At 57.8% G+C, this 27,899-nt stretch overlaps 4 protein-coding genes across 7 annotated transcripts; 1 reads left to right on the top strand and 3 right to left on the bottom strand.

Moving 5' to 3' along the window:
* The first annotated feature begins 1,008 nt into the window (after positions 1-1,008).
* Positions 1,009-11,286, top strand: BSPRY (B-box and SPRY domain containing). The gene is made up of 6 exons (XM_075520022.1): positions 1,009-1,065; positions 1,921-2,019; positions 2,632-2,862; positions 4,645-4,670; positions 5,945-6,069; positions 10,104-11,286. The coding sequence occupies exons 1-6, from the start codon at positions 1,009-1,011 to the stop codon at positions 10,628-10,630; spliced, it is 1,065 nt and encodes a 354-aa protein (XP_075376137.1). The 3' UTR covers positions 10,631-11,286.
* A 526-nt stretch (positions 11,287-11,812) lies between these two features.
* On the bottom strand, positions 11,813-13,011 carry HDHD3 (haloacid dehalogenase like hydrolase domain containing 3). The gene has a single exon (XM_075519478.1). The coding sequence runs from the start codon at positions 12,698-12,700 to the stop codon at positions 11,984-11,986; it is 717 nt and encodes a 238-aa protein (XP_075375593.1). The 5' UTR covers positions 12,701-13,011; the 3' UTR covers positions 11,813-11,983.
* A 101-nt stretch (positions 13,012-13,112) lies between these two features.
* ALAD (aminolevulinate dehydratase) lies at positions 13,113-22,119 on the bottom strand. Of its 3 annotated transcripts, XM_075519477.1 has the most exons (12): positions 22,093-22,119; positions 18,434-18,580; positions 18,208-18,258; positions 17,366-17,462; positions 16,734-16,869; positions 16,181-16,264; positions 15,827-15,915; positions 15,469-15,524; positions 14,653-14,740; positions 13,993-14,079; positions 13,610-13,739; positions 13,113-13,520 (listed from the first exon to the last, which is right to left on the bottom strand). In XM_075519477.1, exons 2-12 carry the CDS (start codon positions 18,544-18,546, stop codon positions 13,441-13,443), a joined length of 1,011 nt encoding a protein of 336 aa, XP_075375592.1. In that variant the 5' UTR covers positions 18,547-18,580; positions 22,093-22,119; the 3' UTR covers positions 13,113-13,440. The 3 variants fall into 3 exon arrangements, with proteins under 3 accessions (XP_075375592.1, XP_075375590.1, XP_075375591.1); XM_075519475.1 differs by lacking the exons at positions 13,113-13,520; positions 13,610-13,739 and having other exon boundaries at positions 14,059-14,740; XM_075519476.1 differs by lacking the exons at positions 13,113-13,520; positions 13,610-13,739; positions 22,093-22,119 and adding an exon at positions 21,547-21,743 and having other exon boundaries at positions 14,059-14,740.
* Positions 22,120-23,234: 1,115 nt separating this feature from the next.
* On the bottom strand, positions 23,235-27,642 carry POLE3 (DNA polymerase epsilon 3, accessory subunit). 2 transcript variants are annotated; one of them, XM_075519718.1, is made up of 5 exons: positions 27,567-27,642; positions 27,394-27,469; positions 26,537-26,622; positions 25,644-25,762; positions 23,235-25,148 (listed from the first exon to the last, which is right to left on the bottom strand). In XM_075519718.1, the coding sequence occupies exons 2-5, from the start codon at positions 27,457-27,459 to the stop codon at positions 24,988-24,990; spliced, it is 432 nt and encodes a 143-aa protein (XP_075375833.1). In that variant the 5' UTR covers positions 27,460-27,469; positions 27,567-27,642; the 3' UTR covers positions 23,235-24,987. The 2 variants fall into 2 exon arrangements, with proteins under 2 accessions (XP_075375833.1, XP_075375832.1); XM_075519717.1 differs by having other exon boundaries at positions 27,394-27,620.
* Positions 27,643-27,899: the final 257 nt, after the last annotated feature.

The raw sequence follows: 27,899 nt of genomic DNA, 5'->3' as shown, positions 1-27,899 counted from the left end.
TGCTCGGGCAGGATGTTCATCTGAGGTTTTACTACCTGGCAGGCTTCCCTACACGTTTATCATGAGCCTGGTCCATCACAAAGCTCTCTAATAACACAGGGGTCCTGCAGCAACTGATCCATACAAAGCTACACCTCCAGAAGACTGAATTTCATGCTGGAAGATCTCATATCCTCCCTTCCCCCCAAATGCATTGCTTAACAGAAATCAAAATTTTTTTTTTACTAAATTGTTTTTAAAAAATAACCCATGCTGCTGCCTAAGCCTGTCCAGGCACTGCAGTGAAATCCGTACCATGGCATATGGAATGACAATATCCACCGCAGCGGGCACAGAAATCATAGCAGAGCCCTCTCCCCACGGTCACGGGGTGTGAAATACCCTTCAGAAGAGGGGTCCTTAACCGTCTTTGGGGAGGACACAGGGGCAGCCCCGAGTCCCTATAGCCAGGGGTGACCCCGTGGCAATGACACAGGTCCCTATAGGCGGGGGTGACCCCGTGGCAACGACACAGGTCCCTATAGGCGGGGGTGGCCCCGTGGGCGGTAGATGGGTGCATCCCGGGTCCCTGTCGATGGGGGGAGCCCCACGAGTAGGATGTGGGGCAGCCGGGCGGGTGCAGCCCAGGTCCCTATAGCCGGGGCAGCCCCTGGGAAGGGTATGGGGACCACACAGGTCCCGATAGCAATCCCACAGGAAGGCTATGGGGCAGCCCCTGGTAAGGATACGGAGACGACACGGGTCCCTGTAGCCGGGCCAGCCCCACGGGAAGGCTACGGGGCAGCCAGCCCAGCCCCAGCCCCGGGAACCCGCCGTGCCGGGCCGTGCGGGGCCGCCCCCGCCGCGCACTCACCGGGGGCCGGGCCGGGCCCCGCCGCCCCGTCGCGTCCCGTCCCGTCCCGTCCCGCCCGGCCGCGCCGCCCGGCTCCTCAGCGGCGGCCGGGGCGGAGCGGTGTGCGCGGCCCGGGCGGGGCCGCCGCCGCCCCGGGGCAGGTGCCGGGGCGCAGCATGGCCCAGCGCGGCGCGGGGCCGCGGGCGCTGGCGGAGCGGGCGGCGGCCCTGCGGGTGAGGGACGGCGGCGGGCGGGGAGCGGGCCCCTGCCCCTGCCCCTGCCCCTGCCCCTGCCCCGGGGGCGCCTCGGCCTCGGGCCGGGCCCTTCCCCGCTGCCCGCCGGGGGCGGAGGGGAGCCCGGGGCTGTGGGGCTGCCTGCGGCGGGCGGGATCGGGCGGAGAGGGGCCGCGCGTGGGTCTGGGGTCGCCTGGGGAGTTCCGGTGGGGCGTGGGGGCTCCTGGCGGGGTGTGGGGCTGCGTGAGGGGTCCCCCGTGGGGAAGGGGGCTCTCTGTGGGGTGCCTAGCAGGGTGTGGGGGCCCTGGTGGGGTGTGGGGCCGTGTGAGGGGTCCCCCGTGGGTAGGGGGAGGCTCTCTATGGGGAACCTGGCAGGGTGTGGGGCCCCTGGTGGGGTGTGGGGCCGTGTGAGGGGTCCCCCGTGGGGAAGGGGGCTCTCTGTGGGGTGCCTAGCAGGGTGTGGGGGCCCTGGTGGGGTGTGGGGCCGTGTGAGGGGTCCCCCGTGGGTAGGGGGAGGCTCTCTATGGGGAACCTGGCAGGGTGTGGGGCCCCTGGTGGGGTGTGGGGCCACATGAGGGGTCCCCCGTGGGAAGGAGGGCTGTCTGTGGGGCTCCTGGCAGGGTGTGGGGCTGCGTGGGTTCCCTGGTGGGGTGTGGGGCTGTGTGAGGGGTCCCCTGTGGGGAAGGGGGCTCTCTATGGGGTGGTGCATGAGGCCCGGGAGGCATGGGGCCGGGTGGGGACCTGGCGGGGGCTGGCTGGGCAGGCTGAGCAGGGGGCTCGGGGCCACCATCGCCCCGTCGAGGCCTGCGTGCTGCCCGCCGCTGCCTGCGTGCTGCCCGCCGCTCTGCGTTCCAGAACAAGATCGTGGACCGGTGCGAGCGGCTCCAGCTGCAGAGCGCTGCCATCGCCCGGCACGTGGACGAGGTGCTGCCTGCCAAGGACCAGGGCGTCCTGGTAAGTCCCTGCCCCTTCTCCCAGCACAGCGTGGAGCGTGCTGGCCCCATGTGCTCCCGTGTCCGCCATTCCCGGCGGAGATGCTGAGCTCATGGTGGGCTCATCGGTGTGCAGGCGTTGTTCCCCTCCTACCCCACAGCTCGTGCAAGTGGAGTGCCAGGGTGCGCCTGCGATTCCTGCTTCATCTGCCTAAAAAATGTACACAAACAATAAATGTCTTGGTGTTAGTGTACAGCCATCAAACATCCCACTAGGACCAGTGCCTTACCGATTCCTGATTTTATTTGTGCCTCACTGTCACTGAGGACAAAAGACAGTTCTTGTGGTGGCTGTTTCTCGCTAATAGCGAATCCAGGAAGATCTTCTGAGGGATGGGACTCTGATGCCTCGCTGGCTGTCACTTAGGTACCAGGGTTAGGGCAGGAGGCACTAGGCGGGTTTGGGACTGGTTGTCCCATTTACCTCTGCTTGCATCGTGATGATTACTGTGCCTTGGGCTCAATTAACAGGGTCATCTTAACAGCTGAGGCCACAAAAAGCCGTCAGAAGCGTTGGTGCTCTTGTTGGGGTTGAAGCAAGGCTGATGTTTCTCCTCTCTCCTTGCTCTGGCAGAACGCAGCCAATGCGGCGCGGGAGCTGGTAATCCAGAGGCTGATCTTTGTGGGGAACGCGTGTGAAAATGAAGAACAGCGGTTGCTGGAGAAGGTGCATGCGGAGGAGGAGAGGGCACACCAGAGCATCCTGACCCAGCGGGTGCACTGGACTGAGGCTTTACAGAAGCTGGCTGCCCTCCGAACCTACCTTGTGGACATGATCACCAACCTGGATGACCAGGGCCTGGTGGTGAGTACTGCTCCTTGTACCAAGGGACAGGTCAGCCAGCCCAGAAGTGACCTAGACTTTTTATCGTGGATATTATGGGACTTAAATACGGTGTTCAGCAGCTTGCTGCACTGACAGCAAGGAGGCAGAGTTGGACAGGACCTATGTTTGCAGGTCTAGCTCGAGGAACCTCCTTCACCTGGTCCTGACAAGCCTTGGTGGTTCCTAGAGCGTCTGCTCTGCCCGATTCTGCTTTTGCTTGCAGTGGGGTTCAGAACCACCCAGGCTCGGGTCTCCAAGCTCTTGGCTTGAAGCTGCCAGCTCTCAGATACCCTTAGGCTTGACAGCCAGGACAGCTATGGGTTGAGAGCTGCTCTTACAGCAGTCAGTTGAGCCACCGATTCTCTAGTGTTTTGTCTAGTTTTAATCAAAACGTGACCCTTGGGAGCACCTGCAGCTCTTCTTGAAGGTCTGCCCTGTTGTCTGGCACACCTCTGTTTGGGATATTTACTGTGCAAAGCAGCCTGTGCTTCCCTTCACTCAGGTCCTTTTCTGGCTATTAAATTGTCTTGGTTTACCCAAGCGGTTCCCCTCGTTGCAGACGCGAGCGGGTAGGCATTGCACCTCCTCTTCCTTGCTTCCAAGCCTCTGCTTGCCACATGTAACTTTGTGAAGAGGGGGGCAGCAGCTCTGCTTGGAAAACAGATCCGATCCCACGGACAGCAGGTAGATGGCTGTTCCTTTGGTGGGAAATGCAGCTTCTGTCCTGCCCCAGCACCTTAGCTGGCTGGGCTGTGGCCGCACTGTAGAGAGCAGAGCTTGGAAAGCAAGAGCCATCAGATGCCTGTGGCAGAAAACAGAGAGACCCTCAATTTCTCCTTTTGCCACGTAGTGGAGAGGAAAGTGCGATTATACGTTCCCACCTTGGATCGTTGGTGTTGGTATTTGTGCCTAACAGGAATCGATACGTGTCATGTCACAGGAAAGTGGAATGCATGTAGAGCACCCTGCAGGGATCAAATATTTTCCTACCACTTTGCTAACTGGGCTGTACCTCGAGAACGCACCATTGCTGGCGGGTACAGAAACAAGTGGGACTGATCACGAGGTTATCTGACTCTTGGCTTAGGTCCTCTGCAGCTTCACCCCCTATTGAAAGCTTTGGGGGTTGTTTGCTGCAAGCACAGGATGTTCTTGCAGCGTGCCCTAACGGGGCGGGGGAGGAGGGGGCACCTCAGGGCTGGGGTTTTCACACTCTGGGCAAGGCAGGGTGCAGGGTGAGAGCTCCCAGATGCAGCCAGGCTGGTGTCTACCAGAGGGTATGGAGTCAGAGCTGGTTCTTTGTGGGTTCGAGACTTTCCACCTGCCTCAGCTCTCCCACATGTTTCCCTTGCGCCAGACGATCCAGCTCTTGTGGTCTTCTGCTCTCGCATAGCTTGCATGTGCAGCAGAGCAGTGGCAGGCTGGATACTCCTATGCCCTTCTCGAGCTGATTGTCACCCAGCCACCCAGTCCCACTGGTGCAGCAGACATTACCCCTAGCTAGATATAGAAGATATATCACCCTCAGCCATTCCCACTCATTTTCTGAGTCAGGGAGTGGAAAGTGCTGCAGCTGAAGAAGACAGATATTGGACGTTCCCCCTGCTCCCCAGGCCCCGTGTTGGGGTGAGGAGTGGTTTCTCTGGGTCAGGAAGCAGAACAGTGCTCCCTGGGTCCCGGGTGTGCTGTGCCCCTGCCTGTGTTTGGGATTTTATCTGTGGGGATTTCACCTGTGATGACTCTTTCTCTCCTTGTCCCCAGCGTGCAGAACAAGACATCTTCGAGAGGTTAGTACCTGGCTGCTCCTGGTCCTTTCCCTGGCCCCTGCTCCAAGCTTGCCTGCACTCTCCATGGCACCCGCTGTGGGCAGCACGCCATTGCTCAGGCAGCAGGTGACACCCCCTCTGTCCTCTCTCGCACTGCTTTTGGAGAGGACAAGGACAGAGCACAAAGATGCCAGCGTGGCCTCTTGTCTCTGCTTCACGTGCTGCACTGCAGCCCAAGATGGGGAAGGCTTGGCACCTAGAAAGGCTCCGCATGCAACGTCTCCCCGGAGGCATTGCCATGCGCTGGCCCTTGCTTACGGGAGACCTTCTCCAGCTCCTTAGTAAACTCCACAGGGCTCCCTGGGAGATGGAGCAAGCCTGTCCCTGGCCTGTTGGCAGGAGATAGGATGGTCCACCTGGAAAGCTGGCGTGCTCCGTGCCTGGGGGGCTGCTGGCACAGCGTTGCCCAGAGGGACGGTGTGCCCAAACTCCGCACTCGCGCTGCCTCCTTCCCCAACAGAGAGGCTGCACGGAGGGGAGAACCAAGTGCAGGTGTCAGCATTTCTGAGTCATCATCAGTAATGTTGGGCTGCCCTTCCTTGAGAAGGCAGCTTGGTGGCTGCATTTTTACAGGCATTTATTTCCGAGGCTGCTGCAAGGGTGCTAGCTAGCACTGGTTGGACTCTGCTACCCAGAGGACTTTCAGGAGTGTTTTTGCCTGGAGCCTGCCTGTGGAGAGTAAGAAATCAGCCACAGCACAGCACAGCAGCCAGTGCCAGAGCCTTTACTTACAACCATGAGTTCATGTGTGTACTGCAGGCCACAGGACTCGGCAAATCCTCAGCTCCTTGCCGTGCTGTATGAAGCCTGGAGTCCCGTCTTGCTCTCCTGTTGTATCCCCCTCTGCTCTGACAGCAAAGCTTTGTCGATAAAGAGGGAAATCTGATTCTCTCACTGCAGCCTGTTCATTGTGCTCCTCTTGTACCTTGATGGCCGCTCTCAGGCACGTTTAATCTGTGTCTGCTGAGTGAGGAGGCTGTTGACTCAGGCTGCTGGGATTGTGTTTTGAAACACTGAAGTCCTTTCAGAAGGGACTGTAATCAAAGCCAACCGAAAGTATCCCTTGGGAGGAGAGTTTGTCCAGAAGCCCCCGGTGCAGTTTCTCTGCAGCAAGTGCTCTTCTTGCAACTGCTCCAGCTCATATTTCTGTCATACTTCCTAGTGATCTTAAACACCTCCCAGCACTGGTCAATAAATCATTGTATTTCGAAATAACTCTTGTGTTCCTTTGCTAGGACAGAGGTGGCGGAGGGGATCTTAGAGCCACAGGAGTCCCTGAAGTTAAACTTTAATCAGACCTGTGTTCAGAGTCCACTGCTGCATCGACTATGGGCCTCTGCTGTGCTCTGCTGCATCGCAGGTCAGTGTCTCGCTCAGGTCTCACGCTCTCTGGGGATTCCTGCATGCTTATTCATGTTGTGCCCAAAGAAACATCCTGATGCTGTGTCGAAACATCCCGATGCTCTGTCAAAACATCCTGATGCCGTGTCCTGCCCAGGACATGGGGCATCCTGCCCTCCTCTGCTGTCCCAGCCCCTGCTCGTTGCTTGGAGCCCCCCAGCCAGGGGAGCAGCAGCAGCTGTAGGAGGTTTGGGAGGGGAAACAGTGGCTCGAAGCAGCTGGTTGGGGCTAAGAGGAGAACAGGGGTTTGAAAAGACTGTGTCTTTTATCAGCTCTGTTGATTAACCTCACTTGGTTTCTTTTGCTATTTCCTGGGTCACTTGGTGACAGCAGTGAAGCTGATGCTGCCGTAGGAGTCTGTCACAGAAATTCCTCTTTACTGCGTTTAGCAGTGGCTGGCTGGTGATTTTAAAAGAGGGTGAACTCACCCGCATGGTGTCTGTGAGATGCTCTGACGTGCTGGAATGAGAAGTGAGTAAACGCAGTAGCTTTCTGATCATAAGCTGAGATTGTGGCTGTGCACGAGCTGGTGGTTTGTTAGAGACGTTTGTGATCTGGTTCAGCTCTTGCCGTACAGCTGAGGTTGCGTCGGAGGTGTTTGTCAGGCCAGTGACAGGCTCTGGTACGGTTTTACCAGGTTGGTGAGCAGGGAGAGACGTTCTTCTTCCGGCTGTGATGTGCTTGAATTGCTGATTGTGAAATGTTTGCTTTTACTCTTGCTTTCCAGGCCATCGTTAGAGCGTTTCAAATATATTTTTTTGTTCCTCAAAGGTGGCAATATCCTTCATGATTTGAAAACATTTGTCCTTTGTGCCACCTAGTGAACAATCCCTGGGGTCATCTTCCCAAAGCTTTTGCATTAACCTTTGGTTTTTGCTCATCTCGCTGTTGATGCTGATGAGCGGTTCACAGTTTTTCCCTGTTTCCAGGTCCCTCTCCAAGGTGTGCGCTTCTGGCAATAAAATAAGAGCAATAAAATGCTCTTGTGTTTTCCAGTATTAGCTTGAGAATCTGTGCATCCTGGACAACACCATCATTTGCTTCTTGTGCTACAAACTCTGGTGTTGCTCTCCCTTTGTGATTAATTTCCCTCTGTTTTGAGTCTGAGTGCTGGCAGTCATGCAAACTCCTGCAGCTGTACACTGGCAAAGTCAAGCAGGTTCTCAGCAGATGTCGGAGCTGTCAAGTCATGCAGGAAACCTTTCCCTAATTCTCTGTGTTGTGACATGTTTTTTTTAATGGATTCCTTTCCCAATAGCATCCTTGTCAAATGTAATGACTCTAAGGCATTTGATCCTTGTAGTTGGTGCTATTATTACACTCTGGTTTGGGTTTTGGGGTTTTTTTTGTGGTTACATTGAACACGTCATTACTGCATGCTGAGGATGCCTGCCATATCCTTGCTTATCTCACTAGTCCATAGTCCACCCAGGACCTAGCCTTAGAGATTTAATATTAACTGCAGTGGTCCTAGCTTTCGTTAAGACGCAGTAATGTTATGTTTCACTTGGTGGTCCCTCTTCCCCAAGGCAGCTGAACTGGTGACAGTCTTGTTTATTTGCTTGAAAAGAGTAAATTCCTAGCCTTGACGATTTGTCCCTGTCGCCTCTCAAAAACTTGGAAACCAGCAGGCAAAAGAACCTCCATTTCACTCTCAAAAATAAACATGATTCCTTTGATGTCTTTACTTGGCATCCAGGCTTCTGTTTCGCTTATGTTTGGGGTTGGCAGCTTCTTCCTTAAACCGGGAGATGATGTAAATCTCCTGGCACCGTTCTGGGAGGGATCTCAGTTCATGGCCACCCGCATCGGTCCTGCTGGGGGGCAGGTACGCGGTGATGCTGGCTGGAGACCTGAGGGAGGACCCTCTGCAGAGGTGACACAGACTGAAGCCGCCCCAGCTGGCTGAGACGCTGGGCTGCCGCATGGTGACCTTCTGCCCCAGGGACCAGGCTGGGTCTGGATTCCACCGTGGTGCCTAAGTCTAGCTATGAGGATTTTAATTTCAGATGTGAGTTTGGAAATGGGAACTTGGATTTTTAAAAGTAGTAAAATGTGCTGCAGCTAACAGATACGTACTTGACAGAGATGTTAACCGTGTTAACTTACCTACTCAGCATCCCTCGTCTCTCTGAAGTGGCAAGGCCACTCCAATGGGCACTGTACACAGAGAAAATAGATTTGGGGTGAGATGAATTCCCAGTGGAATTGTTCACCAGAATATATGGGAATATCTGGAGGGCAGATTTAATCATGACAAAACACTTGACTGTGTGGGAAAATTTGCTGATCTGAATTAGTCTGCTGTTACTCTGCCAGCGCTTCCCCTCCCTCAGATGCTCCCCCAGAATCATAATCCCACAACGAAGCTACGTGGGTGTCATCAGAGTGGTGTTTCCTCGTCCAGATGATATGTGAACACCAGAATGCAACCCCATACCTAGGTTAGACGTGTGTTGCACAATATGAGGTTTAGTGCCCTTCTTCTGTCAGAGGAAGATGAAGTCTCGTACCGCTCCGTTTTCTATGAATTCATAGCAGAGTTTGGCTTCCTGGAAAGTCAACCTACAAATAGGCAGCGTGGGCAAATACAGCTGCAGAGACCTACGGAGGGCACAGCGTGGCGGGCAGAAATAAATCATCAAACGAATGAGGTTGTCTGCTTCAGCTGGAAGGGGATGCTGTCTTCAGCTCCTCTTTCTGCTCGCTGTTGCCCGCAATAGCTTCCACCTAACGTGCAAGCGTATGTGGCACTTCCATGTTGTGCAAACTGATAATTCAGCCTCCGTTCGTCTCCTGCCGGGGAGCACCAGGGCAGGTGCCGTCCTAGGAAACCCCTCGGCCGGCCCTGCTGCTGCGCGGTGCTGCTCACTGGTCGGAGGGATGCTGACCTGGGTCCGTGTAGGAGCTGGAGCAGGTTGGGCTCTAGGATGACCCTGTTCAGGGTGCAGCGTAATGGTTTGATTACATAAAGGTTTCATCCTGCCATGCGCTGGATGCCGAGCAGAGGGTGGTTGGGAAATGGCTGGAGCAGGCGTGATACGGTAGAGCTCTTGCTGGCAGCAGGGCTAGGAGAGCAAATGACTCACCTGGTCCAGCCTTGTTTCCATGGTGGTTTAGGACCTAAAATGAATGAAGTGAGGGTGGGGGAAGGCAGGGCAAGGAGGGGCACCCGCAGGTAGAAACTCATCTCCCTGGGAGCAGGTGAGTCAGCAGGGCATCAGCCTGATCTCTTTGCTTAGCAAATTTACAGAGCGAGGGGAACGCTTGTGCAGTTATTCAGCACTCGCACCCTGTCTGCAGACCCGCTGAGGCACAAGGGCAGCTGGGCAGCCCCTTAATTCACAGCAAAAGCAAATCGAGGCACGGCCGTGCTCATCTCTCCTGCCTGCTGCCACCTCCCGTGGCCGCTCCAAGAGCGCTCAGGGTGGGTTGATTAATGGCGTGGGCTTCATAGGAGGAAAGGGTTTTCCCCTGCCCAGCCCTCTCCGTTCCTCCTCGTTCCCGTATTACCGGCTTTGCAGGTTTTCTGCAAACAGCCCTGCCATCCTTGGCAGGCTCTTCTCTCGCCCCGGCTGGGGGCTGGGGGAGAAGAAGTCAGGTCCTACTCACCCGCAATGGGGGTTGGAAGGGACAGGGCTCAGATCTGGGGCTCTCCCAAAAGCGGGATGAACCAAACCTGCTGAGTTCTGTTTTGTGGGGATTTGGGCCAGGGTCAGAGTAAGATGAGCAGCATCTTCTCTGACTCTGCAGACTTCTAGTGCAAGGGTGGAGAGGTGTCTGGTGAAATCTGGGCTTTGACGAGTCTCTGCATTGCTCTGGCCCTAGCTTGAGAGGGGGGGCTGCGGGGAGCTGCCGTGCTGGCACCCAGCCCGAGACCCCAACGCCGTGTCACCCCAGGGGAGCAGACCGTGTCTCTGATGGCCGTGACTTCTTTGGGCAGTTCAGGCAGGGGCCACCGAGCTGGCGCTCACCATGTGGCTTCTCTTGCAGGCTCACAGGAGATTCACTTCAATGAGAAAACTGTCAGCCCCCACCTCAGCCTGTCAGAAGACAGGAAAACCCTGACCTTCAGCCCCAAGAAAGCGAAGGTGGACTTGGACTGCCCTGAGCGATTTGACCACTGGCCCAATGCTTTGGCTACTGCAGCTTTCCACTCGGGAGTCTGCGCGTGGAAGATCAGCGTGGAGAAGAGCTGCGCCTACAAGCTGGGGGTTTGCTACAGCTCCCTGCCGCGGAAGGGGTCTGGCAACGAAGCCCGCCTGGGCTTCAATGCCGCCTCTTGGGTCTTCTCGCGCTACGACAAGGAGTTCAGGTTCCTGCACGCCGGTCACCCGCGGGCGGTGGAGCTGATCAAATCTCCGGCCGAGATCGGGGTGCTGGTTGACTTTGCGGGAGGGGAGGTGCTCTTTTACGACCCCGATTCCTGCGCCATCCTCTTCTCCCACAGGGAGACCTTCACGGAGCCCCTCTATCCCGTCTTTGCTGTGGCACACCAGAGCATCTCGCTGGTCCAGTGAGCGAAGCGTTGCGCTCGCTGGGGGCGTGAATATACAATGGTATGTACAGTGACTACGTACACTATACAGTACCTTTATGTGGGAAAGGAGCCCAGACAGGGCTATTGGCTTGTGTACAGCGGTGTTCAGACAAGACCTGCCTTCAGACTGCATCTGTCCTTCACGTGTTTTATGGCAGCTTTCCTCTCCTGGAGGCTACACCCACCCTGTGTCTGCTGTGCCAGGGCGAGGGGTCAGGGTAATGCTTGGCTCTGCCAGCCGCTTTTAGGTGAACCATTTAATTCCTCTCCACCCAAGGGCAGCTTTCCAGCCTGACAGTGGGCTTTAGAAAACAGGAGAAATATTAAGAGATGTGTTTGGAGAAATGGCAGGGAGGAGGCACACGGACACAGCTGGAGACACACTTTCAGGAGGAGCTGCCCTATGCCAGAGCAGGGACAGTGCGGGGGGCTGTCACCGTGGGGGACCCACGCCGGGGCAGGGGCACCCCTGAGGGGCTGTGGCTCATGGAGGAGCCCACGTCAGAGCGGAGAAGCAAGAAGCAAGTAAGCAGCAAGGAGCTGCTCCTCACCTCGCCAAACGGAGTGGGGGGCTGAGTGTAATGTGGTGAAAACAGAGGGAGCTGATCTTAGGCAGGGTGGAAGGAGAGGTGTTGGACTGAAGCTGAGCCAGGGAGAAGGGCAGGAAAGGTGTTTCCATAACTGTTTATAATTTGCCATCTTTATTTCTCAATACCCAAATCTGTAAAGTTTGTTAATTGGCAATATATTAAATTAAGTGAAATTGCCCAACTCCAGACTGTTTTGCCCACAGCAGGAGGCCTGCAGCTGCCTCCTGGCCAGCGCTGTCAGCAAGAGGGGGACGCTGGTGAGGTGGCAAACCTGGGGTACACCGAGGTGTGCAGGGCCTGTGCGCAGGTTTCCAGGGTGCTCTGTGTGAGCAGAGCTCCCCGGGACAGGACCAGCCCCAGCTCTGCTGATGCGCCTGCGCAGGGGGATGCTGGAGCCTCTCCCTGGGGTGACGGAGAAGGGATAAACCTCAATGTCTGCCTCCAGCCCTCCTGCCGGAATGAGCCTTCTGGAGCGCAGCTTGACCCAGTCCCCAGCTCCATTAGGGGAAGACACCACCGCTGACCCTCTTCCATAGTGTTTTTAGAGCTATGAAAGACATCAGCAGCAATGCTGAGCGTCAGATACATTTTATTGCAGCAGCAGCCCTCCTGCTCCGCAGGCAGCACTGCTCCCTGCGCTCAGAAGCACTCGCTTCTTTTCCCTGCCCAACCGGCAGCAAGAAATCCCACACCAGGACCGGTTCGCCGCTCAGCAGCAGCACTGAGCCTCCTCCGAAACGCAGCTACTCCTTCTCAATAAGCGCCAGGAGGTGGCTGAGCGTGGGCAGGACGTGCTCAGGGGGCACCTCCGGCTCCTTGCCCTGCCCGGCAGCCCGGAGCAGAAAGCTGTGCATGCCCACGGCTCGGGCTGCCCTGTAATCCCGGGTGTAGTCGTCCCCCACGTGAGCCGCCTGCTCCGGGGGGACCCCACTGAGGCGCAGCGCTTTCTCGAAGATCCTCCCGTCCGGCTTGGCGAAGCCCGCGTCCTCGGAGGTGAGGACAAATTCGAAGTGGTGCCGCAGGTTGCACTGGGAGAGGATGTTTTCCAGCCGGTTATCGAAGTTGGAGACCACTCCCATGCAGAAGCCACGCTGGCAGCACCGGCTCAGGGTCTCGCTGGCTCCCGGCAGCACCTCCCAGTTGCGGGCGCTGCAGAAGTCGCGGTAGAGGCTTTCTGCCATCAGCGTTAGGACTCCGTCTTCGTGCACGCCCGAGAGCCTGAAGGTCTGCTTCACGACGTCGGCCCACCACTGCTGGGAGCTCAGCCCCTGGCCCCGGCCGTAGTTGGGGAAGAGCCGGCTCTGGGCTCCGTACGCCTCCCGGAAGGACTGACCGAGAGCCTCCGGCTGCACCCGGACCCCGTGAGCCCGGGCCTCGGCCGCGTAACTCTCCCCCACCGGCTGCCGCAGCCGCAGCAGCGTGTCCTTCACGTCCCACGTTAGTAAGCGGAGCCTAAGCATGGCTTCAGTAAAGCTCAGGACTAAGGGAAACCTGGAACAAACAGGGAGGTGAGAGCCAGACGCTCTGCTGAAAGCGAGTTGGTACTGAGCGTGGCTCAGGCCGGTCGGATCAGAGGGCTGTGGGCCCCGGCCCTCTGCCCGCGTCACACCCACTGGTGTCAGTGCCCCCCGTGGAGGGCTCAGGCCCCTCTGGGGTCTGCATCGAGATACGGCAGGAGAGGGAAGGCCCTGCTCCGAGTCCCAGGGTGCAGTCTCCCAGGCCGGGGCAGCTGCACCCTCCGTGGGTGCTGCAGCGGGGCCCTGCGTGGGGCTGCCGGACGACCGGGGTGGGGGGGGGAAGGGGGATGGTGCACCTGGGGCTGTCCCCACGGTGCGCGGGGGCTGGGTGCACGGGGTGCACCCGGGGCACGTGGGGCTGTACACGGGGTGGGGGGGAGGGTGTACGGGGCGCGCCCGTGGCACGTGGGTGGGGGCGAGTGGGGTCCACGCGGGTCACACAGGGGCTGGAGGCGCGGGCTGGGCCCGGGGCTCACCGGGCCGCGTTCCCGGCGCACGGGGGCTGCGCGGGGCCGGGCAGGCGGGGCGGCAGGCGGGGGGTACGCGCGGTCCCGGGGCCCACGGGCGCCCCCCGCCCCGCCCCGCCCGCACCCACCTGCGCCGGCCCCCGGCCGCAGGCCCCGGAAGCCCCGCCCCCAGCCCCGGAAGCCCCGCCCCGTCACCGGAAGCCCCGCCCTCCGCGCTCAGGCCCGTCCCGCCGCCGCCGCCTCCTTCAGCCACCGCAGGAGCTGCGGCGCGAAGTACGTGATGATGGTGTCGGCCCCTGCGGAGAGACGAGACGGTGGAGCCGGCCCGGGGCGGGGGGACGCGGGGACGGGGCGGGGGGAGCAGCCGCGGGGCCGCCCGCCTCACCTGCGCGCCTGAAGGCCGTCACCGCCTCCATGACGGCAGCCTCCAGGCTGAAGGCCCCGGCCTGCGCCCCGTGCCACAGCATGGCGAACTCCCCCGAGACGTGGTAGACGGCCAGCGGGTGGGTGGGGTGCTGAGGGGAGCGGCGGGGAGGGAGGTCAGCCGGCGGGCAGATGGAGGACAGACACACGGGCAGACGCACCCCGCTGCTCCCAGGACTCGCACGGAGGCCCCAGAGGTGCCCCAGTGCCCGCCTCGACGTGTGAAACCAACAGTCACCTCCCCTCCGGTTTGGATATCCCCATTGTCCACCCCAAACGCACACCCCTCCTCGCCCTCCTCCTCCAGGGACACCCTGTGCCCTCGCTGGCACAGAAAGAGCTTACCCGAGCCTTGACGTCCCTCACGAGGTCCAGGTAGGGCATCCCCGGCTTCACCATCAGCATGTCCGCTCCCTCATGCACGTCCCGGTCCTGTGAGGGGAACACGCGCGCGTGAGCCCGGCAGCTCGGGGTAGAATAACATTTTCCAGCAAGTCCACGGTTGGTTTTCCCCAGAAGTTTTGACCTGGTGGTTGGTCTTCCCAGGAGGGATCACAGAAGGGTCTGGTGAGCCCCCAATGGCCACAGGAGCCCACAGACGGGCTGTGATGGAGGAGAGCTGATGCTCCCCTCACCAGACACGCAGCGCCTGGGAAAGCTGGTGGCTGCGCATCCTGGGACCTGATGCCCCAAGCCACAGCAGGGGACGGGGTCGCCAACTCCGCAGCTCCAAGTGCACGGCCAAAGGGACCAGCTCTTTGGGAGGCTGATGGGCCTCACGTTTCTCTTGCTTGTGGAGGGGGAAGACCCTTGACCATTTCGGTTGGCGTGCCTCCTACCCCCTTTTGACTCCAACACCCCTGATCTTGCTTTCCCCAAACCCTGCTGCACTGCTGGGTGTGAAGGCTTGTCGCCTGGGCACCACATGAGGGTGTTCCAGTCCACACAGCTATAAACCCATGACCCTTGGTGCTGCCCCAGGCAGCCCGACGCCGGCTCACTCACCACAGCACGCATCGCCAGGCCCCTGGCGCCCGGGGGCAGCTGGTAGCATCGCCTGTCTCCGAAGGCGGGTTTGGATAGCGCAGCATCCCTGGTAACAGGCAAGGCAGAGGGCAGGGGATGAGGACCAGCGTGGCTCCCTGTGCCTCTCACCTCGTACAGCTTCAGAAACGTGAGGACAGACTAGGACAAGTGCCTGAGCCATCGGGGCCAGGAAAGGGGGGCTCTCCTGACCCGCCTCAGCACTCCAGGATCACTCTGGGAGGTCCAACAGGCCCAGGCTGGCCCTGGGAGCCGTGCTTCAACACCCGCTGCTCTCCCCATGCCCAGAGTCTGGGGTAAAATTGTGTCAGACATTTTCCTTCTGCTCTTTTCCGAGGCAGGTTCCTCAGGGACGCCCCGTCAGGGTCAGGCCGTTCTTGGGACAAGGTCTAATAGCTGCCTGAGCTGAGGCTTGTCCCTGAAGCCATCCTTTGGGGCAACACTGGCTCCTGCGACTCCCCTCCTCACTGCTCCTGGCAGCTGCAGGCAGCTCCCTCCCTGCCTGCCTTGCCACCAGCACCCAGGACGAGCAGGTGAAGGGGTGGGACAGAAGATCAACCCAGATGATCTTCCCACCAGGCAGCCTCTCCTGAGCAAGGTGCATTTGTCTCCCTTTTGCACTGGGAAGTAGGAGGAGAGCGCTCCAAAGTGACCAGCATGGCCCCAGCTGCGGCCCAGGCTCTGGCTGAGCCCCCTTCCCGAATAACTATCCGGGAACGCACCTCCCGGCCAGCCTGGCACCGGCTGGGGACACTCCTGGCTGAGGGACAGACCCACCTGAAGGGACCGTAGAAGCACGAAGCAAACTTGGCGCTGTAGCTCATTACTGAGACCTGCAGACGAGAGCAGAGCCGTGAGGGCCAGAAGCTCAGTGCTGCATCCCCGTGCCAGAGCAGTAGTGATTCCCTCCCACGGCTGTTTTATACTCTGCCCCACATCCTCCTTCCCCTGCCAGAGGCCTGGCACCTCGCTGTCCCTGTGTCCGGCCAAGGACATTCCCTTCCCGTGTGCACCGGGGCAGGGAAATGCCTGCGGCATGTCCTGGGCAAGGTGGGGGTTTGCTTCTCCCACCGCTTGCCCAGGACCTGTTGTGGACATCGCTCCTGCCTTCGGCACGTGCAGATCCCAAGCTCACCTTGTTGCCCAAGTCATTGGAGATCAGCGCCTTCTTCATGGCCGCGACACGTCCATCCATCATATCTGAGGGGGCAACGATGTGGCAGCCTGCGAGGAAAGAGCAGAGACGCCGAGAAGTGCCCGAGGCTGTGACTCTGCCTGCAGGAGCAGGTGACCCCAGGGCCAGAGGGGCCCCGAGTGCTTGCAGCTCTGCCGGGGCCAGCGTGTGGAGGGCAGGGGGAGCCTCCCCCGGCTCGGAGCAAAAGTTGGGAGTCCAGTTGGAGCCAGGCCCAGTTTGCTTTTGGGCCTGCTGAAAAGAGGGGGTGAGTCTGCAAGAGTCAAACTCAGGTAACGCTGCCAGGAGACTCCTCACCTGCTTTGGCATAGGCCAGCGCCACTTCTGCCAGCCGCTGGCAGCTGATCTCGTTCTGGATGGTGCCATCTTCACGCAGGATGCCTAGGAGACAAACCTGGCGTTAGGTGAGGGGCTGGACGGCCAGTTGCCTCAATCCCTAGGGTGGGAGCGTGGCTCTCGCTACACAGATGCTCAGAGCAACAGCGGAGAACATGTTAAAGGATCTGGATAAGGACCAGGAGAGCAATGACGCAGCCCTCCAGGGACTGGACACAACACGTGGGTGCTCCAGGGAAGGGAAGACAGAGATGGGGTACACAGATGGGTGCTCAGATTCAGATGGCCAGGGAGTGGGTGCCTTAACCACCCATGCCCCCCACCCTGCTCTCAAAACCTAGGAGAGGTCTCAGGCTCAACTGCACCAGTACTGGGGAGCCAAGTCTTGGGGCAGGAGCTGGCCAGGCCCCACCAGCACCCAGAGCTCCTCAGCAGAAAACAGCAAACCCCCAGAGACTCCCAGTCCTGGGAAGGTGCCCAGAGAGCAGCCCAGGACCCCAGGCTGTGCACTCACCGCAGTGCCCGTGGGAGGTGTAAGGGCACAAGCAGACATCGCAGGCTATGAGCAGCTCTGGGAAGGTGGAGCGGATCTTCTTGATTGCCTGGATGGCAGGTGTGTCCTCTGCATCAGCAGCAGAGCCCCTCTCATCCTGTGAGAAGAGAAATGCTTCAGCATGCAGAGCTGAGGGTTTCCCACCAACTCCTCCGTGGCAGAAACATTTTCTGAACTGTGAGACCGTGTAACGCAGGGCAATGTGACCACCAACGATAGAAGAGGGTGACATAGTGCCTCTGAGCAGCGAGTGCAGGTCTTAGGGCCACCTGCAATAGCTCCCAGCGCAAGGCTGCGTCAGGGGAAGCCGTACTTTTTCTGCACCTGCTTCTGCAGCACAGAGCTCCCTGTTCTCCTCTGCCCTGCAGCGACGCACCCCTTGTTCAAAGGGACAGAGGACACCCAGAGTCACCAGGAGCATTTTGGGTGTCACTGCAGTCTCCCATCCCCATCCTGCTCTGCTGAACGGGGTGCAAGCACGCCCAGAGACTGTGAATGGCTCCTGTTTCATCAGGAGACCCCCCCAGCCCCACACTGCTCTCCCACACCCCTGTGGCTACCCCGAGCCCCCTCCCACCACCACGCACACTGACCTTGTGGACCTTGCTGGGCACCCCGAAGATGAGCACACACTTCAGACCATCTTCGACGAGGGGACGCAGCATCCCCTCCAGCTTGTTGACTCCATACCTGAGAAGAACAAAGTGACGGGGGCTGCCAGGCACCCAGATCTGCTCGGTGGGGTGAGCTGGTCTGTGACTTGGATGCTGGTCTGTGAGCCATCCAGCATCCACAAGCATGCACGCCAAGCAGCAGCTGGAGGTACAGGCCTGAACATCGGGAGGAACAATCCAGGACCTTATCTGGGGCTACAGGAGCATTATCTACCCAGCATGGACACTCTTTACTCTGAAAGGATGAGCATGCCCTGCCCTTGGATCCCTTATCTCGGCTTCCCCGTTGCAGATCCAGCCCACCTCCCCACAGGACCAGCCCCCTGGGGCCTCTCTGACCACAGCCCTGCTAATGTAGCAGCAGAGGAAGACGGGAGCTGCCAGTCCAGCAAGATCTAATGCAGGACCGGAGCCTGTGTCCTTGCACAGGTTTTCTAGCTGCTGCTGGAAAGCCCATTCACTTCCAACTTCCCTGCGTGCCCAGCCCACAAAACGTGCGAGTGCTCTGGAACATCGTGAGACCCTGGCACTATCCCTGCCAGTACTGGTACTTTCCCAGCATCCCCAGTATGATTCCCTCCACTTCCATGGTGGATGAATGCTCCCACCCTGCCTGATGCTGGGGGATCCCCAAGGCGGGGACCACAGAAGGTTGGAAGTGTCACCCGTGGCCCATGCTCATCTCGGGCCGTACATCAACCCTGCTCGGGCACGGGGCACGGCAGCGACTGGCATACAGCTTGGAGGGGCTGGGTTCTTACCTGGCTTGTCCAGGGAGGCTGGGGATCGGCTCCACTGCATCAGGACTGTCACTGCAGGAGGTGGATGGGACAGAGATGTGAGGACGTGAGAAGGAAGCCCCTACCCCAGGCTTGTCCACAGGGAGTCTTTTGGGGAGTCTGAACCTATGTAAGAACTCAGGGAGCACCTAAGCCAGTCAACCTGAGCTTGGTCCATCCCTAACCCAGAGAGCCAGGGCTCACTCACGTGACAAAAATGGGGTAGATGAGGTTGGAGGCATTGAAGGTGGTTGCCGTACACTGCCAGGAGCGTAGCACAGGGTGGAAGTAGCCGCTGTGAAGAAGGGAGTCTGCCTGCATCGTGGGCGTTCACTAGGAGGCTATGGAAGGAGATCTGAAACACCAAAAGAAACCGGCAGGCTGGTTAGTGGCGGTGTCCCGGTAAGCCACGGCTATCGGTGCATGCGAGGAGGGGGCTGAGATCCAGGCAGCCACTGCAGGACCATCCCTGTCCTGCTCCACGCACACGCGGGGAGTGTGAGCTGCAGCCCAGCCAGTTCAGCCCCGCTCTCCCGGGGGCTGCCCCGTGCCGGGTGGGTGTTGCAGGACCCCGCGTCAGCAGTCACAGCACAGCACTTCCCGTAAACAGGGACGATGGCAACTCCTCCCCACAAAACGTCCCAACTCTGTGTGTGAAACCACCAATTTACAGCCATCAGCGTCCTCCCGCAGCAGAACCACGTTCGCATGGTTCAACATTACCACCCTCGTCAGGCTCCGTCTGTTGTAGCTTGCGTAGCTGCAACAACAGTTTTCTAATGATGAGACGGTCATTGCTTAATTTGTTTTAGTTTTGCTTAACGCTGTATAATTGTGTGACACAGCTTTTGTATACAGAGTAGTAAAAAGCTGCTCTGCATAGCACGGAGTGTTTGTGGCCACAGTGTAAAGGTGCGGTTACGGAAGAGTACGGGCACTGGATGAGAGAGGGGTGCAGGATCATCCTGAAGACACCAAGGCTTTAAAGCCTGCTGTCACACAACTCCAGTGGCCACTTACTGCTGGATAAAGAAAACTTGGGAGCTGGGCAAAACCGGTTTCAGAGGTAACAAAGAGCAGTTACTCAATATACAAAAATCAAGTGTTAGCTATGTTATTGTTGAAACTTTTTCTGTAGCAGTATTTTCTTCTTTAACAGCTAGATCTAGCAATAATTCTGCGCTTAGACCACTAAGATTTAAATTTCCACTAGCACTAAATTCTTACCAACATGTGGCTGGTGAGAGCGCGACAGAAGGGGCCGGGGGAAGGCAGCTGCCCCGGGACGAGGCATTTGGCTGCAGCACAAAAGAGAGCGGCTGTTACGGCCGGGACGCCCGGGGAGCCACAATCTCTGTTTGTACAGAGCGGCTTCAAGGACTTCTGCTGGCTGCACACACAGGGCCGCATCCCACAAACGCCCCACGCAGAGGAGCCGGGGGGGCCCTGGGAAACAAACAGCAAAGTCCCTCCTGGAGACCACAGATTTTGTTTTGAGAGCTGAAACCGGAGGGAGGTGGGTGGGAGGAGAGCTGGAGACGGGCTTCTGAAAGAGCAAGCAGGATTCCTCCGCTGGCACCCCCGGGCAGGGCAGGGCTTCCCACTGGAGCCAGAACGGACAGGAGGATGGGACCTGTCTCAGGGGAGCAGCCCCGCAGTCCCCAGTCCCATCCAGGAGGGATTCCCCAGCAATAAACCTCGCTGCCCCCGGCTCTCTCCGGAGAGCGGACACGGCTCGCTTAGCGTCCCAGGATGCAGTCCAGGGGAGAAAGTTTTACACCAACACCTGCGACAGCAAGTCGGCAACGGAGCTGGGCAGGAGATGGCTCTGTTCTTCTGGAAAACCTTTAATTTGAGGTATTCACCTATTTTACATGCTCAAGACCCTTCAGATATTCTAATGCTGAGCCAAATTCTCAGTTTGTATCAGGCCACGCCAGTGCATAGGGCACTCGTAACATAGGGGCATCGCATTCAGTCTAGGGCTTGAACCGAGTCTCTTGTGTCCCAGCAATCACCTCTGCTTGGTGACGGGGGAAAAAGCACCTCTCAATTACTTTCAGGCTTACGCATATAAAAACACTGTATAAAAATATCAGATGGTGCTTGTGGGGGATGCAGACCAGCTGACGAGGATGCTGGCAGTGTCCAGCATCACTTGGCAAGTCATTTTTAGCCCTGGAAAGCTGCCGCTCCAGTCCTTACTCGCAGCATGGGACAGCCCTCGGGTGAACTGGAGTCAGCAGCCCCAGTGCAGAGGCAGGGCTCCAGGCAGGGCTCCAGGCAGGCAGCGATGGAGAACAAAGGGCTCAGTGAACAAAACCCACCTCAAGAATCCAAAGAATGCTTTAAACAGTTAATCCCACAGGAGGAAGGGGACAGGGGACGGGGTGGGACCAGTGGCACCTGACTCTGTATGGGACAGATAGAGACCACGGCTCCAGAAACTGCCCTCGCCGGGGAAGGAGGAGATGGGCACCCGGCAGAATTGCAGAGGGGAGATAACAGCCAGGACGGGCGGGCCCCGGCGCAGCACCCGTCTGCTGCGAGGCCAGGGGAGCCGGGGCCCTCCTTACAAGCCGCACGTGCTGCCGCCAGCCGAGGGCTGTGGGCTCCCCTTGCCCACGCAGGGCACCGGGGCCTCACAGCCGCCGCAGCCCCGCAGCTGCCCGACAGCCCGGGCAGGGCGGCAGGGATGCAGAGCACGGGCTGCTGGGGGACGTTGCACCATGTTATACCCTGGAATGGGGCTGTTTCCCCCGAGATCCCCTTAGGGCTCCCAGCAGAGCACACGCGCCTCTTTCTCTGACATTAAATGCCCAGATCTGTATTTCTAAAGCAATTTGCTTCATGCACACCAGAGCATCAGTAAGGAGGAGTTTAAGAACAGCCCTGCAGCTCCCTCCCGAGCAGACGGCTCTGCAGCAGGGTGCTTTCACCTTTGTTCCTTCACACCGGGACTGCTCGAGCGCCAGCCCAAACCCGCAGCACCCAAACCCGCGCCTTCACCCAGCCCGGGCCCACCGCGGCGACGCCGGGTGCCTCGCTGTATTCGAGGAAAGAGAAGCAACTGCAAAACGAGAGAACCGCGCACACGCCGCCCTCCCATTTGCACTAGCACAAATGAAACAAACTTGGCGGACAGGCTGCAGCCAGACCCGACGCACGCCAACGGCGAGCTGCAAAGGTCTGCTCCGGCTGCTGACAGCACCGCCGAGCCGGCAGCTACCTGTTCGCTGCCGAGAGGCGAGGAAGCTGCTTTCCAGCATTTTGGGATACAGAAATGCATGCGGCCTCATCCTTCGCTGCACAACTCTTTACCTGAAGTCCCGGAGACATGCAAGCTCCCAAAATCCCAGGTGGGAGCGGGGACGGACTGGAGCGTATTAGGAAAGCGGAGCTCCCCAGGGAGACAACGGAGCTGCGGGTTAATTAACAGTCACTAACAAAGGCCAAGAGGTTAATGAAGATTTCCTCTTCCAGGTGGGATGTGGAAATGGGGATGCTCGGGGGGGGTCTGTAATTACACCGCGGGATGAACGGGGGCTCAGGACCGACGCCAACCTGCAGCATTGCACGCTGCTCGGTGCTTTCCCCACGTTTGGCCACGGTAACTACGGGGTTACCGAGCAAAAACCGGGCTGCCCTTGCCGTGCAATACCGAGGGCTGCCCTTGCTGCCTGCACCCTGCCTGCACCCAAGCGCTGCCTCCTTGCCCGGCCAGGCCCTGCCCTTGCAGTCGTCCCGGCCTCCGGGCAGCCCTACAAGGGGCCGGGGTCGGGGACCGGGGGGCCGGAGCCGGGGCATTCGCCCCGGCTCCGGCCCCCGGTCCCCGACCCCGGCCCCGGCCCCGGCCCCCGCACTCACCTTCCGCCGCGTCCCGCTCCGGCCTTGCGTTTGCATAACCCCGCCCCCTCGATTAGCATAGTCCCGCCCCGCGGGAAGACGGCGGGAAGTCTCGCGTGGCGGAGCGCGGGAAAGGGCTGGAGGCGGTGCGGGGGGGGGGGGAGGAGAGGAGGAGGAGGAGGGTTTTGGGGGGTGTAGGGGCCTGGAGTAGGGCTTTGGGGTGCGGGGGTGGCATGGAGCAGGGTTTTGGGGTGCTGGAGGGGCCTGGAGCTGGGCTTTGGGGTGCTTCAGGGGTCTGGAGCAGAGCTTTGGGGTGCTGGGGGGGCACAGAACAGGGCTTTGGGGTACTGGAGGGGGTCTGGAGCAGGACTTTAGGGTGCTGCGGGGGCCAGGAGCACGGCTGAGTGTGCTATGGGGCCATGCAGCCGGGTTTTGGGGGGCTGCAGGGGGAGGTGGAGCCAGGTTTTGGGGTGCTGTGGGGGCCAGGAGCATGGCTGAGTATGCTGTGGGGCCATGCAGCTGGATTTTGGGGTGCTGCAGAGTCTGGAGCAGGGCTTTGGGGTGCTGAGGGGCAGGATCACAGCTGAGTGTGCTGTGCAGCCATGCAGCCAGGTTTTGGGGTGCTGCAGGAGGAGCTGGACCCATGTTTTGGGGTGCTGTGGGGGTCTGGAGCAGGGCTTTGGGGTGCTGTGAGGGGCCAGGAGCACAGCTAAATGTGCTGTGGGGCCATGCAGCCAGGTTTTGGGGTGCTGGGGGGGGTCTGGAGCAGGGCTTTAGGGTGCTGCCTGTGCCTAGAGCAGGTTCTTGGGGTGCTGGGGGGGAACAGGAGCAGGGCTGGGGGTGCTGTGGGGGAATGGAGCCAGGTTTTGGGGTACTGCAGGGTCCTGCCAAGCCAAGGCCCCTTCCACCAGGAATACAAACACCAGCACCCAAACCTCACTTCTCCAGCAACTGGAAACCTCTTACGTCTTTTGCGTCTCCGCACTTCCCTCACTCCTCTCGCACCAAGGCTGGGATGCAGCAGCCCTCGTCCTCCGCTGTCAGCTGCTCCGTAACCAATTTCGTAGCGCGTTTGCTTCTGCCTTCGCTGTACGCTCAGAGGCATGCTTATGCAACCACAACCAGCTCATTTTATCTGACAGAAATAAAAGACTCCATTTCTGTAAAAAATCTGGCTTTTATTTAGATATTGTTCCCTTCCAGAATACGCACCCCAGATATGTACTAGAAGAGGAAAAAAGAAAAGAAGAAAAAAAAAAAAAAAAAAAAGAGGAAAAGGAGCTAGAAGGCAGGCCTTTTTTGTTAGTGGAGATCTTGGGAAGACATCGTCCACTCAGTCTTTTAATCTGCTACTGACTGCAGGCCAGTAGAAACGAGGCAGCAGAAAATCTTTGTTGATTCGGTTCTTTCCAGGAGCTGGGCTTCTGTGTGTGAAAAGCCATCGTGCCATAAGAGCATAAAGGCAGGGTAGCTCTGCATCAGTTTTTTGATGAAAAGGACATACTGTTCCTCACAAGTGCTATTTTAAGACTGCACATCAGTGAAACTCGGGGGGGTTACTTCAATGTACCTAAAACTTTCCTCAAGTTTCCTTCGCCAGACCTCGGTTAAGTTCAAATACTAGGTTTATTAGTCTTCAAAAAGATCAGTCAAATAATAAAGCTTTTTTTCCCAGGAAAGAGCTTATGCTAATAGGTATTTCTCAGAGAAGAGAAAGGCATCAAAACTAAGAATTAATGTGTTAAAGAAGAAACCTATAGGAGTACTAGGAATACAGACAGCTTCTTTCAACCCATCCTTCTCAGAGGAGATAGTTTAAAAACCACAGGCCTTGAGGCTGGCCTTCCTAGGGAGGAACTCGGTCCCAGCCTCACTGCCCTCCTGGAGCCCATCACACTGGGAGGCAGCCTGCACCTCTGGAGCGACTCTCAAAGGCTGAAGAGGGACCTCTGATGCAGTTAGTCCATTCCACTTGGAAAAAACCAACCCACCAAAATCCACCACTTAAACTTGCTGCAGTCACCAACCTGTCTGCAGGAACTGCAGCTCTGCAAAGGAGGGAAAGGAGCTGAGACCATCAGAGCCACCGGTGCCCACTGCTGACCCGCAACAAACGTACCGCTCAATACAGCCGCCTTTTACCATCCCGATACACATTTTAGCCGTTAATTTTGCTTCAGATTGTTAGTAAAATTCCTCTTGGTCTCCCAGGGCTTTAAAGACACAAAACAAGCACTTTTGGTATTTAGTTGATGTGTTAAGTGCTGTGGAGTTTTTTGATTTAGGTTGATTTGGGGGAGAAAGTCAGCTGGATGGACCACTGGTCCTTGTACAGGTGTACTGTATTGCTGCATACGACTGGTAAGGTTGAAAGACACAGTATCACTGTCACAGTTACAGCAGGAAGAGAAGGCACAGCCAGAATGCAAGAAAATGAAGGAAAAAAACAAGTCACTTGGATAACAAGCTTAAATGTTCAGCTTCCAAGCCTCCTGGCATCATCATGTAGATTCTAAACCCCAAAGGGTTAATGATCTGTTCGATTCAGCCCGACTTGGTTTAACGAGCTTATTCAACAGCCTCTCAAGTTCTCCTGGCCAGCTTCTGTACTCAGCATCCGACATTTCTTTTTTCCTCTACTTCAGAGCCAACCCAGCATAAAAAGCCCAGTCCCATTACTGTCTGTTCAGAACCTGGGGATGGTCCAAGGCCCCTGTGCACAGGGAGGAGTGGTCCTTCCACGAGAAAAGCTTTAGCAGAAGTCCTTTATGTACAAGTTAAAGCCAAAAAGGGGCGGGCCCCACAGGAAGAGTACAAAGCTCTACTGGAAACAAGAGGGGACACAGCAAGGTAGATTTACAGCGTTTATATCCCTCTGAACAAAACCCCGCCCCTGCACAGGTCTCATCAGCAAGCTCAGTTGTCCACCTCTTCCTCATCATTTTGCTCTTCTTCCTCCATCCTTTCGTCATCGTCATCATTCTCTTCCTCTCGGCTCTTATCTTGCTCCTCTGAGTCTGCCTTCTTGTCTTTATCTTTCCTCGCTTCTTTCTTTCCTTTCTGTTCACGCCTGTAAACTAAAAAAGAAAAAGAGAGAACACTGCAGAATTGCAAGCCAGCGTTTCCACGGCATGAACAGTACAGTAGCTGAAGTCCAACGTCCACTTGCTCTCCAGGCTTACAAGGGGAGCAGTGAACTCATAGCAGCAACTCACCCTATTATTTGAGCTGTGCTGACCAGCTCCATAGGAAATCAGGTTAAGTTTCAGCAGAAAAATGCTGAAAAGGACGCAGGAGTTCACATTTACAGGCAGCACCTAAGACTTTCCTTAGATAAATATAATAGGGGAGTGATAGCAGATGAGACCTTCCCAATCCTCATCAGTTGTGAAATAATGTTATCCCAGTCCTGTTAAGGTGCACATTATTTATTCCCCAGGCAAACCGCAGTGTAGGATGCTGGGCAAAGAGAAGAGAAACAAGACAGGCAAGTAAGCGTTGCTTGTCCAGCGTCCAAGGAAAACAGGACTTGGTGCTGCTTAGACTCCCTCGACATGAACCGAGGACGATACCTTCCAGTGATTCTTTCAAAGGGGCTACAAATCGCTGAAACTCCATTTCCTCCATGGCAGAGAGAACATCGCCAGCATTCAGCGTTTTCCTCTTCCCCTTCATGGCAAAGTTATTTGCACTAGTCAAAAACAAGAAGGAAAAGAGAGTTAATTGGTACTGTTATCAATTTAGCCTTGTTTATTAAAGTCACAAGCGACTTAAAAAAAAAAAAAAAAAAGAGCCATCTCCTAAACATTCAGGGTTTTTTTAATCATTTACTAATAGCAGTTTAAGATACCTTCTTGTTTACATTGGCTGTTTGTGCCTTCATCTCGTTGCATGGCTTTCCCACATTAGTTTTCTGCTTGCATGGACCTTTTCTACAACGGGGTCGAAGGAGAAAGCCTGAACATTGGCTGGAAGGTGACAATTCCACAAAGCCATGCAAATACTTAACACCAGAGAAGTGACTGCCTGCGCAGCGTGTTCTGAGCCACTCCAAAGACGCTACTCTCTCCTCTGTGACCAGCTCCACGGCTGACGAGGTTGGCTCACGCTTGCCCTAATGCAGCCACGTGGCGAGTAGCTTGGAAAGTGAGCAAAGGGCTCTTGCCTTTGCCAGGAAAAGCCATGCAGCCATATTCTAAGGCTAATGGCAGTTCAGGACCCCTCTTGCCCCGGTGGGGTTGGGGCATCTCCATGTACAGAGCCAAGCTGCCTTCCCCACGGGTTGGTAAGGGCAGTCCAAACCCAACTGCTGCAGTCCGGTAGACTGGGCTTCACTAAAGATTGTTTTATTTATATAAACAGACAATACCGAAACAAACACTGGAAAAAATCTCCAGGACAGCCAGCAGAGAGGTGAATTATAATAAATCAACTGCACTGGTCATCTGATGCAACAAATTCTTACCATGAAGTTGCATAAAGCACAAACACGCTTGCCGCTCGAGATATTGCGCTTCGAGCTTCTTTGGAAATATTTACTCCATCAGGAAGCTGAAAAACAGATTCAAACTTATCGTCAGCTGCCGTAAATGACTTAAACTTGCATAATTCCCTTGTCAGTTCCGTGAAGGCATTCAGAGGGCTCAGCGCAACTGGAAACTAAACGTTGATCTCAGATGCTATCACAGAAACTTTGATGCCAGCTGAAAGCCAACCGCAGTTTGACTGTGTTCTCTCAACCGCAGTAAGCTGCACAGAAGCAAAGTAACTTCTGGATCAGTGGTGGGCCTGGCCACCATCTCTGGGGCAATTCATCCAACGACTACCAATTCCTGACACAGACCAATCACCCTGCCATGTCCAGATCCGTTCATCGACATCTCATGGCTCAAGACCAACCATATCATTAAATTAATGACTGGGAATTATCCTAGACTTTTATATAGACACGGAATTGCTTCTGCTGCGGTTTTGTTTGGGGAGCGGGTTCGGTCAGTCCCACTGCGAGAGCTCCCCAGCCTTTGGACGCTACTTGGAGCGTTACTGGGGGGTCTGGCCCGTCCCTCCTGGCACCCCGAGGCCCAAATCTCCTCGCAGGAGGCCTCGGGGACAGGACACGGCGGCAGCCGGCACCGCCGCGCTCCCCAGGGAGGGGCCTCCCAGGGCCCGGGCACGTTTTGGGCGGCAACCCCGGGGAAGGACGAAGCCCCCGCGGGGCCGCCCGGGGAGAGCTCGCTCGTCCGCAGCCGCCCCCCCGCTGGCGGTGCCTCCCCGGGCCCGCCGGGTGCGAGGCCCCTCGGGGCCGCCGGGACCGGCACCCACCGCCTCCTTGATGATGCGGGTGATGACGGCGTTGGGCAGGTTCAGGTCCTCCGGTCTCTCCGCCATCCTGGGCCTCCTGCAAGGCAAACGGGGCGTCACCCGGCGCGGGCCGCGACGGGGGAGCCCGGGGAGCGGAGCCCAGCGGAGCCCGGCCCGGCCCGGCCCGTCCGTACCTCGCCCGGAGCGGCCGCACCGAAGCGCGCGCTCAGCCGCTGCCCTCTCACCTCTGACCCGTCCCGGCGTGCAGCGCGGCCCCTCCCGCCCGGCACCGCGGCCGCCGTTGCCTGGAGACGGGAGGGCGGCGGGGCCGTGAGGGGGAGCGGGGCTGAGGGAGGCCTGCGGCGGGGAGCCCTGCCAGGGAGAGCCCTGCCAGGGCTGGGAGGGCAGGGGGAGTTGGTGGGAGCCCGGGGGTGCGGGTGTGGCGGCTGGCAACGGGAGCCTGGAGTGTGTGCTGGGGGCGGGTGTAGGCAGGGGGATGCCGGGTGAGCGGGGAGCTAGCGGGAGCC

This window comes from Mycteria americana, chromosome 17, assembly GCF_035582795.1.
Source record: "Mycteria americana isolate JAX WOST 10 ecotype Jacksonville Zoo and Gardens chromosome 17, USCA_MyAme_1.0, whole genome shotgun sequence".
In the NCBI taxonomy this organism is placed as follows: domain Eukaryota; kingdom Metazoa; phylum Chordata; class Aves; order Ciconiiformes; family Ciconiidae; genus Mycteria; species Mycteria americana.
This window is presented reverse-complemented; position numbering and strand designations above follow the sequence as displayed.

What these genes read in the sequence shown, in the direction of transcription:
- BSPRY (XM_075520022.1), top strand. Translation starts at nt 1,009, where the DNA reads ATGGCCCAGCGCGGCGCGGGGCCGCGGGCGCTGGCGGAGCGGGCGGCG. An exon ending in AGCGGGCGGCGGCCCTGCGG is followed by an intron (nt 1,066 to 1,920) that starts GTGAGGGACGGC and finishes TCTGCGTTCCAG; the next exon opens with AACAAGATCGTGGACCGGTG. An exon ending in TGGATGACCAGGGCCTGGTG is followed by an intron (nt 2,863 to 4,644) that starts GTGAGTACTGCT and finishes CCTTGTCCCCAG; the next exon opens with CGTGCAGAACAAGACATCTT.
- HDHD3 (XM_075519478.1), bottom strand. Translation starts at nt 12,700, where the DNA reads ATGCTTAGGCTCCGCTTACTAACGTGGGACGTGAAGGACACGCTGCTG.
- ALAD (XM_075519475.1), bottom strand. Translation starts at nt 18,546, where the DNA reads ATGCAGGCAGACTCCCTTCTTCACAGCGGCTACTTCCACCCTGTGCTA. An exon ending in TGCCCAGCAAGGTCCACAAG is followed by an intron (nt 16,870 to 17,365) that starts GTCAGTGTGCGT and finishes CTCTTCTCACAG; the next exon opens with GATGAGAGGGGCTCTGCTGC. An exon ending in GCTGGCCTATGCCAAAGCAG is followed by an intron (nt 15,916 to 16,180) that starts GTGAGGAGTCTC and finishes CTTTCCTCGCAG; the next exon opens with GCTGCCACATCGTTGCCCCC.
- POLE3 (XM_075519718.1), bottom strand. Translation starts at nt 27,459, where the DNA reads ATGGCGGAGAGACCGGAGGACCTGAACCTGCCCAACGCCGTCATCACC. An exon ending in CCCGCATCATCAAGGAGGCG is followed by an intron (nt 26,623 to 27,393) that starts GTGGGTGCCGGT and finishes TCTGTTTTTCAG; the next exon opens with CTTCCTGATGGAGTAAATAT. An exon ending in TTTGAAAGAATCACTGGAAG is followed by an intron (nt 25,149 to 25,643) that starts GTATCGTCCTCG and finishes TTTCTTTTTTAG; the next exon opens with TTTACAGGCGTGAACAGAAA.